At 39.7% G+C, this 10,930-nt stretch overlaps 1 protein-coding gene across 1 annotated transcript; it reads right to left on the bottom strand.

Annotated features, from left to right (window-relative positions):
• Positions 1 to 214: 214 nt before the first annotated feature.
• Positions 215 to 10,795, bottom strand: txk (TXK tyrosine kinase). Its single transcript, XM_056369628.1, has 16 exons — positions 10,663 to 10,795; positions 7,036 to 7,087; positions 6,059 to 6,140; positions 5,839 to 5,970; positions 4,968 to 5,032; positions 4,539 to 4,598; positions 4,273 to 4,327; positions 3,703 to 3,782; positions 3,464 to 3,588; positions 3,293 to 3,367; positions 2,778 to 2,949; positions 2,442 to 2,658; positions 1,765 to 1,829; positions 1,404 to 1,522; positions 735 to 892; positions 215 to 416 (listed from the first exon to the last, which is right to left on the bottom strand). The coding sequence occupies exons 1-16, from the start codon at positions 10,673 to 10,675 to the stop codon at positions 345 to 347; spliced, it is 1,542 nt and encodes a 513-aa protein (XP_056225603.1). The 5' UTR covers positions 10,676 to 10,795; the 3' UTR covers positions 215 to 344.
• Positions 10,796 to 10,930: the final 135 nt, after the last annotated feature.

Below are 10,930 nucleotides of genomic sequence, written 5' to 3'. Positions count from 1 at the left end.
CTGCAATTTAAAAGAATAGAAGTGGCATCAAATCATAATTATAAGACGCTAAGACAAAAGTATGAGAAACTGACAAACTGAAAGAAAGAGGCAAAGTTACAGGTGAATATTGTGAAATCTCACATGTTCATGAAGCGCTTATTACTATTTGTATTTTTTGACACAAAATTCAAACTGTCAAAGCATCACTTCAAGGAAGGAAAGTATGTTTGAACAAGTTATCTGAAAATATTTTAATGAAAAAATAAATATTTACAATAACAAATCACACTCTGTGTACATTTATGAAAACAGTGAAAAATAGTTTGAAAGTCAGCAATGGTACGTGTTTGTGTATGCATCTGTTAATCTGGATTTTCTGCCAATTTCCTGATTTCCTCCAGCAGCTCAGAGAAAGGCGGCCGACCCTGAGGCTTCTACACCACCACCACCACCGAAGAAGAATGGATGAGACGAAGAAGAACAAAAGGGATTGAAGGGCAGGGCAGGAAGAGGAGGAGAAGGTGTGATGCAGTGGTTAACAAAAGGTGTGATCATCATTCTCTTGTACACATGTTATGAATTCAAATCTGGTACATGATAAAAAATCTCCTGAGGAATTACATGTAGCTGAAAGCGCAGAAGTAATTGCATTTGTGATAAGAAGTTTTTCTCAAAATGATCATCCTGATATTTCATTGCTGCAGCAGAAACACTGAATGAATGAGCGAAAGAATGAGTGGGTGGGTGAATACCTCGTGCCAGCAGCGGTACATGATGGCGTACAGCGGCTGTGAGGCTCGGTGTGGTCGGTACAGCCGGATCCCTCTGGTGATATCATTAACCACTTCCAAGTTGGAGCGGTTTTCAAACGGAGTCCGACCCTCCGAGTAGATCTCCCACATCACCACACCTGCACATGGACACACTCGGCCTCAGTACTGTGGTAAAACCTTCTAAAATACTACGACCACTACTGCTTGTACTACTACGACTACTTTATATTTTGGCTAGGAACATATGAAAATTGTTATTCTTAACTTCCTGTAAAAAGGAGGCGGCAGGTTTTCTTGACTGTTTTGATGCATGGTTAATAAGTTAAATGGTAGATGTCTTGCAAACCATGTTTACTTTGGGATTGTTGTGTGAAAATAAAAGAGAACTGGAAGGGTCAAGTGAATGCATCACCTCCGTAAAGTTGAGTTTCAGAGGTATTTTGTCACACCTGAATCTCCAGTATTCCAGACATGTATTGATTCAGGATTCATTCGACATTGGAAATTTCAGCTTTAAATTACTGATTTTGGCTGAAGCTGCTTCACATCTAAAAAAAAGTTAAAACTGGTCCAATCCAATCAATACTCTTACTATGAGAACTGCCTGTACTAGTATCTCAGCACTAAGGTCTGTCAGAGGTTCCTCACCGAAGGACCAGACGTCAGACTTGCTGCTGTATTTACTGTAGTGGAGAACCTCAGGAGGAGACCACTTCACAGGGAACTTGGCACCGCTGGAGCTGGTGTACTGGTTGTCTAGAACGTACCTGCAACCAACAACGTAGAGTCAAAACATACACCTGTAGAACCGCTGATACAGTAAAACTGACAAAACATAGTTTCTAGCCATGCTAGCCGTTTCCCCCTGTTTGCAGTCTTTGTGCTAAGCTAAGCTAACCAGCTGCTGGCTCTGGCTTCATATTTACCGTACAGACTAATAAGAGAGCTAATAAGCATGTTTCCCAAAATGCTGAATATTCCTTTAAAACTTAAAAAATGGCAGCCATACCTGGTCATCCCAAAGTCGCTGACCTTCACCACGTTGTGCTCGTTAACCAGACAGTTCCTGGCCGCCTGGATGAGAAAAGAAATAACCAGAAACTTATGACAAAAAGCTTTATACTTTTATTCTGCTTCATTTGAGAGGGAAATATTGTACTTCCTGTATCTTACAAAGTGAGAACAGTAACTACAGACACATGAAGCTGAATTAGTAGTTTGATGTCTCTAAGTTGTAAAAACTTTTTACAGCTTTTTAAGGATATTAATAAATAATTGTCACAGACCTTAAATAAAACCTTCAGCTCCATCAGAATGAATGAACTAGTTTAAAACATAAATCTAAATATATTGGGTATCAACCAGACAGTTTACTGCCACTTATCTGGGTCCAGCTCATTCTAATTAATAAATTATTTTACTAAGAATTATTGTTGTTGTATTGTTGTTCAAATATCTTTCAATTTAATTTAGTGAAACCTGCAAAAACCCTGATATAAAATTGTTAAAATTTGCTCCAACTTTACCAACAGCAGGACGCGATTTGTAAATAATCGGCTACTGAAACCACCAGTAGAAACACCAGACAGTTGAATCCCTCTTCCCAGTATCACTTGTGTTTTACAGTCACTAGTTTCATTATTAAAATGCACAACAAACCGCAGACACACACACACAATGACTCACCAGGTCTCTGTGGATAAAACTATGAGACTCCAGGTACTCCATCCCCTCGCAGACGTCCTGGCACATGGACAGAAGCCACGCCTCCTTCACACCTCCACCCTTCTGCCGCAGGAAGTTCAGCAGGCAGCCGTTCTCCATGAACTCGGCCACGATCAGCAGGGGGCGCTGTTTCAAGCAGACTCCATACAGCTGCACCAGTTTAGGGTGGCACAGTCTCCTGGGAGAGGCAGCAAACACAGACTTTCACTTCAATGTTTTGACAAGAGGGAAGTTTTTCAGAATTAATCGAAGGTGTAGCTTTTCTTTTAAAGCTCCCTTAGTCTTCTCCTTCCTTACATCATGACCTTGGCCTCCTCGATGAAGTCCTCCTCGTACATGGCTCCCTCTCTGATGGCCTTGATGGCCACTCTGTGCTGAGACCTCCACTTGCCGAGCCTCACCAGACCGAACTGCCCGCTGCCCAGCTCCTTCATGAAGGTCAGCTCGCTGGGGTTGAGCTCCCACTTTTCTGGAAGGACGGAAAGAGAGAGAGAGAGAGAGAAAGAAGAGGGGCAGGATAATGGATGAAAAAAAAGAATGAGAGATATAGTGGAAACAGAAGAAAGAGAATCACAAATTACACAAAACTGTATGAAATTGTTTTTGTACACCAGTCGATCAGACTGTAAGAGATAAAGATTTAACTATCCTAAAAGTTCTCAATATTTTGGGGAAAGAGCCACAAAGTCTGAGATATAAAGTCTGGTATCGTCTGCATATAAAGACACTTTATACTTATTTCCAGCTTTTATCTCTCCCTCAAACTTTAGTATGAAACTTAACATCAAGGACTTTTAATCGCAAATATTTACCTGAGCTGAATCCTGATGTAGCAGGTACACACCTTCCCATTGGCCCCACTGCATATCGCAACCTCGTCACAAGACCTATACACGGACACACACATAACACACCATATCAAATGAAGCATTACTAAATCGTTTGCACTGTTGTTTCATTAGCACGCATAAAAGTGTACGTACCTGCCGCGTTGTGTTCATGGTAGTGTATGACATCCGGTATGGAGTTGAAGGTGTGTTTTTCAGCCAAAAAGAATTGTCCGGTGTCGCTGAGTTTGATCTGGTAATGCCTAATATCTCCGCTAGTGCTGCACGTACACAAGCAAAGGAAAAGTTCATCAGTTTGCAGGTGAAGACTTATTGTACATATTCATTTTGTCTAGGATTTTAACCTTCAGTTTAGAAGCTGTGATGTCAATCACCTTAATGTCTTGGTGTAAACGGAGACGGTGTAGACTCCCTTCTCGCTGGACTCCCGCACCACAAACCCACCCTCTTTGTCCTGGAAAACAACCAGAAACACCATCGTTTTACCCAGAAGACACTAGGATAAACATTAGATTAGATCTCAGAGAATCTATGTGCTATTATTTTTTTTTAAATTTTGATTTTTTTTTTATTCTATAAAATGATTAAAAATGCCCGTCACAAGTTTCCACAGCCCAAGGTGACGTCTTACATTGATTACTTTACAAGATTTTCAGTTTATTATTACAGAAGACAAAGAAAAGAAGTGAATTGTCACATTTCAGAAGCTGCAAATTTGCAATGTTTTATATTTTGGCTTGAAAAAAGACTGAAACGATGAATCAAATCTCAGATATTTGCTGATTATATTATTTTTGTGTCGATGAACTAATCGACAATTTGATTAATTGTTTCAGCTCTACTCACAGTAAATATAAAGAGGTGTGAACCACTGCACTACACGTAGGTATAAAGAGAAACATGAACAGACAGATGTTGAACCAGGTAGACGGACAGGTAGATACCTCCTGTCTCAGCAGCTGCTCAGCTTCTGACCTGGTGATGTTCTTACAGTACCACCTCCAGGAAGGAAAACAAAAACACTCAGTTAATGGTTCAATTATTGCCTTTTGATCAGAGCTACAACAACAACAACAACAACAACAACAACAACTTATAGCTCACAGCTCAAAGTAGCGACACAGAAAACAACACGTTGAAACTCTGATGTCCCAGTTTTCCACAAATATCACGTAAAGTTGAGGAATATGACTTGTGATATAAAACTCACGAGTTTGCCTCGATTCTGTTTTTCTCTGTCACGTAGTTACTGGGGATGAAGCCTTTGTTCCTGATGGAAACACAGCGGAAAGAAAACATCAATAATCTGCCTGATGAACATTCACAGACTCCGCTGGGATTATTTGTTTACACTGTACTTTTAAAATAAATTTCTATTTCAAAATGCCAGTTTCAGTTTCAGTGTAAACACGCTGATATTTTATATATGGAATAACATTGTTTTTTGTAATCATGGAATAATTATTTAATGATCACAAAAATATCCAGATTCATGCTCCTGTTCAGCTCTTCATGAGACCAACCTCTTCATCACACAGTCATTACAACTCGCTCATTTGTACAATAATATAAGATCACATCATTATAATTTGATTCCTACGAATGTCAGTCAACAGTTATATTGCAGAATAATCCTGACCCGTGTTTGTCCTGCGCTCGCCACCACAGCTGGTCCTGTTTGTGCAGGATGACGTACTCCTCCCCCTGCGGACACAACACACTGCATCACACTGCAAACAGCTGCAAACAGCTGCAAACAGCTGCAAACAGCTGCATCACACTGCAAACAGCTGCAAACAGCTGCAAACAGCTGCAAACAGCTGCATCACACTGCAAACAGCTGCAAACAGCTGCAAACAGCTGCAAACAGCTGCATCACACTGCAAACAGCTGCAAACAGCTGCAAACAGCTGCTTTTGGAAAATCTTTGTTTATGCACCTAAACAACAGGATATTCTGTGTATTCATTTGTGGTGTATGACAGTTTTACTCTATTGATGTTGTTTGTATTTATTGTTGTAACAGTGTTTTTTATGCTTGGAAACCAGATTTTAATCAGAGACTTTGATCTGATTAAATGAAGAAAACTTAAGTGAAAAAAATAATAAATAAAGCAGAAAATGCTCATATTTGAGAAGCTGGAAACATGTTTGATAATCCTTTAAACTTTAATTGATTTCTAATAAGTCTCCATAAGTGTTTATAAGTCATAATTAATGGCTTTATTAATAATTAAATTGTTTAATGAGTCTTAACTCATCAGTTATAAGACGACAATGGCAGGTGTTAATCCTCTCTGTTTGTTAATGATTTAAAAATGACAAATGTCTGTAATTATCAAGGTTGTAAATATCAAAGTCCAACCAGCCAAAGGCATTTTAACAACCTGGCAACTGAAAGGTTTTAATATAACTCATCAATAAAACATTATCATGTGATTTATGAACCATTAGTCAGAACATCAGATTTAATATGTGTGTGTGTGTGTGTGTGTGTGTGTGTGTGTGTACCTGCTTGAGTGTGAGGTCAGTGTCCTCCTTGGCGCTGAAGTCATACATGGCGACGACGTTCAGCATCCCCGCTCCTTCACCATCCTCATCCTCAGGAGGAGGAAGAGGGAGCTTCCTCCTCGACCTGTCGACCTGAGAGAAAGAGACGGAGAGAGAGAAATAATCAAACATCTGTCGACGGCGTTCGGCTGCTTTTCTCTTGGCGGCTCCTCTGTCGTACCCGGCAGGCGTGACCCGGCTGTCGTCTGCTCTGGAAACACAGGGAGGTTCTCCCCTCCAGCTCCATGCGGGTGCTGATCTCCCTGAAACCAAGCAGTCAATCAATCAGTCAATCAATCAGCGTATTGCACATAATATATTTTCATGCATCAAAAAAACGTGATGAACTTATAAGATACAAACCAGCAGTTTTCTGACCTTCTGTTTTTTCCTTTTTCAGGACCCCTCAGATTTATCTTGTGACCCCCTGGAGGGGCCAGACCCCTACTTTGGGAAACCACTGGGCTAAACTAACTAACTAGCAACCAGCTACAACAGCACAACAATCTAATACTCTAATACAGTCATATATGATAATACATCAGCCAGTACAAGAAGTACTTTATACTGTATTTATACTTGAGTAGCTTGAACACAGGTGCAGCAGGTGCAGCAGGTGCAGCAGGTGCAGCAGGTGCAGCAGGTGCAGCAGGTGCAGCAGGTGCAACAGGTGCAGCAGGTGCAGCAGGTGCAGCAGGTGCAGCAGGTGCAGTTACATTCAGACGCAGAAAGACAATTTATCAGCTACTATTTCTGAGTAATGAACTGTTCTGTCCTGAGAACTGTCGTGTCTTTCATCACCACAGCGCCCCTTTTAAAATGACCTCTTTAGTTTCCTGCCTGATCTTATGTATTATGAATATTCTTATTTATTCTAATTTGTTTTTATAGATTTAAATGCTGTTTGAATGTCATCTTAATGCTCTATTCTAATGTATTCCCGTGTCTGAATGGTGCTATACTGTATAAATAAACTTGATACTAATAATCTGAATAATTCACACAAACAATAACAATAATTACAGTGATGTTTTCTCCTGGTGTTGTGGTCCAAATGAAGTTTCATGCAGAAAAAAGCTGTCAGGTTTATTTTTAAAGGGGCGGGGGCACAGAGAGTTACACCTCCACCTTATGTAAAGTAATACACGGAGCCGTTACCTGGTCTGAACTGCACAGCAGCAGCAGCAGAAGACTGAGTGGATGGAGTGATCTGGAAGAAGAAGAGTTGTGTTACTGTCATCAGACTGAGGCTTCACTGATTCACTGTTAACCCTGATATTGTGATTTATATATAAACACATATATTGTGTTACATGTGAAATGTTCTCTAGATACAGTCCTTAACAAACATGAATACACACTTATATCTGCTTACATCACACTGTGTTATAAACCATGTATTAACTGTTTGTATACAGTGTTACCATGACATTTAATAACCCTCTCTTTTTCTGTGTCATTTAAACTATGAAAAATAAACAGTTGTGTTTGAAACAGTTTGATCCCTCACATCTGTTTTAGTTTGACTTTCTCTGTGTGTGTTGTTGTGGTTTTGAGTAGGAGGTCTTTGTCAGGAAGTATAGTTTCCTTTTCTATAGAACTAACACACTCTTTAAGTGTGTGTGTGTGTGTGTGTGTGTGTGTGTGTGTGTGTGTGTGTGGGTGTACAGTCAGGTGTTTGGGCGAGTGTGGGTCATTTCTCAGCATTTGTGTGTGTGTCTGTGTTCGCAGCATATCTTCCTGTGGTGTTTACAGGCTGTTCAGACTGAAACTTATGTGAGTCTGCGGACACAACACAGACACATATGCACGCATCTGAAAACCGATGGCAGTCATGTGATCTGAAAGTGGCTGTCAAATTAAAAGCAGGCCCCAGAATTAGCATCCATGCAGCCGAGGCTCAGAGTGGAAGCCGTGAGGAGCAATGAACTGGTGGTTTGTGGTGAACCGACATCCCATTAACACACACGCTGATGTTTGTGTCGGCCCAATTTCAAGCTCCCTAAATTTGGGTTTGGGTTTTGGATGAATGAGAAAATAATTCTTCTATAAGCTTTTCGTCATCAGACAGTGACGAAGTACAGAGATATTCAGGGGGAAATACCACAACATTTACCTGACAGCTGGAGTTTGTGGTAACCTTCCAGATGTTGCAGGTTATTTTTCATATCTCCCTCCTATCACGTCATCTTAGGCTCAAACTGACTCCTTCAAGTTTTATTTTCTTAAAAAAAAGTGAAAACTCTGCAAGTGTTTTAGGATCATTTCAACCTGTTTTCTCATTGAGAGTAAATTTAAATCAAAAACAGGTTGGAATATTTTCACTGGATTGGAAAATAAGGTTTTTGGGAACCTGTTACAGGCTGAAATATTAAGGTTTTTGCAGCTCAAACTGCTTGTAATCTAGTTGTAAACAGCAGTTGCAACAAAATATTCTGTTTACATATCAGTAATAATGATCCTATGATATGTATAAGACTACGAAAGAGGCCATTTGTTTTTACTTTTCATACTTTGAATACATTTTACTGATAATACTTTCACTAAAGTAGGATTTTAAATGCGGTTTTATTTTGTAGTAGGTGATTTAAATCTAATTTCTAACCCTGTACATACAATATCATTGATGCTCTGATAATTTACAACAAAGTCAGTGTCCTTTCTCCAGATCCCTCAGTCTCACTATACATTTTGTTATTCAAAGCTCTGAGGCCAGATGTGTAGCGTAAGGTCAGACTGACTTTAGCAGAATGTGAAAAAACATCTGGAAGAAACAATGCCATTAAACACATCTGTTTAAGCACAACCTCCTGGTAGCTTTTGGGGGATGTAAACAGGAAGCATAACGTTGCCATGAGCCACACACCTGAGCCCTGTTTTTTTTTTTGCTTAAATTTTTTCTAATTGGCGCCATTAAAAAATATGCTGAATTAGTTATTACGAGTTCCTATTTGCATTGCACCCACGGATGTATAAACAACTATCACTGGATTACTGTGATACTGAAGAAAACTTAAAAATGTGATGATTCTGAACCAAGTTCCACAGTCGTAAGAAGCATCTTTTTCCTATGATTTCTAACAGATGTAAGTCTTTCTTAATCAGAGAATCAGATCCTCAGACAGTTTAATTGTACCTAATGTAAAAATGTGTGTTTCATGTCTGTGTGTTCAGATTTAACTGAGTTATGACTCCAATAAGCATGCTAACATACTAAACAAAGATGGTTACCGTGGTAAACATCATGTGCTTGTTGCCATGCTAGCGTTAGCATATAGCAACTGACTGACTTTACTGATCCCAAAAGCTAATGACATTCCCATCAGCCACTTCTGTGCTTTGTGTTTAGCGCTAATTAGCAAATGTTAGCATGCTAACACAGTAAACAAAGATGGTTAACGTGGTAAACATCATGTGCTTGTTGCCATGCTACCATTAGCATATAGCGACTGACTGACTACTGATCCCAAAAGCTAATGACATTCCCATCAGCCTCTTCTGTGCTTTGTGTTTAGCGCTAATTAGCAAATGTTAGCATGCTAACACAGTAAACAAAGATGGTTAACGTGGTAAACATCATGTGCTTGTTGCCATGCTACCATTAGCATATAGCGACTGACTGACTACTGATCCCAAAAGCTAATGACATTCCCATCAGCCTCTGCTGTGCTTTGTGTTTAGCGCTAATTAGCAAATGTTAGCATGCTAACACAGTAAACAAAGATTGGTGAACATGGTAAACATCATGTGCTTGTTGCCATGCTAGCTTTAGCATGTAGCTCAAACCACCACTAAGCCTAAGTACAGCCTAACAGAGCTGCTAACATGACTTCAGACTCTTAGTCTGGTTCAAAGATCAGGGATTAATTTTTAAGAGAAACAGACTGTTAGCTGCTACATGATACATGGGCACAAACTGCGGCTCTACTCCAAACCATTTTGGAAAATGCCTGTTTAAATTAATCTGATGTAAAAGACCCTTGTCACATTAAACTTTAGACCTCTGTCTGGATAACCTGCCCTTTCTACTAGTGTGGGAAACAAAACTGAAACTTCACTTTAGCTGCTAAACGTTAAATAAGTCTTCGGCAGATCAGAGGTGCGACTTTACAGGCAGGTGTGTCCCCGTTTCAGTCTCCGTTCTTACATCAGATCAACAACATTAAAATCACATTAAATGAGTAACAAGGCTGCAGGTGCTTGTTTTGCTGACACGACATCTCAAACTCAAACTGTCACTTTTCGTTCTCCTGTTCGTCTTATTCACCTGGTGTTCACGGTTTTAGACGCAAACACAAATGTGCTAAAGGACATTTTAGCTCCAGATTTAGTTGCTGAGTTCAGGTTCAAATATTTAATGACAATTCTGTTGAAGATTTTTATATCTTTGGAGTTAAATATAGTTTTCTGAGGATCTGAGCCAACTACTGTTTCCTTTGTTTTCTTCTATATTTCTCTTTTGATAAACATAAACTGCACATACATTAACATTTTAATAGACTGGAGTTAATGTTACTGAGCTTATTTTCACTGTACATCTTTTATTGTGACACACTGAAGTCGGAGAAGTTTTTCATGTTCATGTTTCCTCATATTTTTCAGTCATACTTTCGACTCACTTGCTAAAAGTGTCGGTAGCATTGATTTGATCTGTTGATTTGTTTGCTGTATCCTGCTGTTGTTTTCTTCTCCGACTGAACGTCAACAAAGTTTCATGTCGTGAGTTTGAGCCCCTACTGTAACATACAGTCAGAGTTTAATATGAAGAGAGGTGCAGGTACTTACTTGAGTGAATCATGATCGACTGTCTTTGTGTCTGCTTTTTCTTTATCGTCTCCCTCCTCCTCCTCTTCTTCTTCTTCTTCTATTATCTCTTCTTCAGCTCCAGCTCCTTTTCTTCTTCAGTTGGAGTTTTTGAGGTCAGCGTCGACTTCTTTGCAACCAGTCGCATCGATGGGGCTGATATGATGCCACAGGTGAGAAACCTTGAAGTAGCTGAGCAGCAGAGATGGAGGGGGAGAGAGACAAAGAGAGAGAGAGAGAGAGAGAGAGA

The sequence above is a fragment of the Seriola aureovittata genome, chromosome 23 (genome assembly GCF_021018895.1).
Source record: "Seriola aureovittata isolate HTS-2021-v1 ecotype China chromosome 23, ASM2101889v1, whole genome shotgun sequence".
Classification (NCBI taxonomy): Eukaryota; Metazoa; Chordata; class Actinopteri; order Carangiformes; family Carangidae; genus Seriola; species Seriola aureovittata.
Note: the sequence above shows the minus strand (reverse complement) of the source record. Positions and strands in the feature narration are given on the sequence as shown.

Coding starts and splice junctions, on each gene's coding strand:
- txk (XM_056369628.1), bottom strand. Junction 4,328..4,538: donor AACAGAATCGAGGCAAACTC/GTGAGTTTTATA, acceptor TCCTTCCTGGAG/GTGGTACTGTAAGAACATCA. Junction 893..1,403: donor GTCTGACGTCTGGTCCTTCG/GTGAGGAACCTC, acceptor GTCCATGTGCAG/GTGTGGTGATGTGGGAGATC.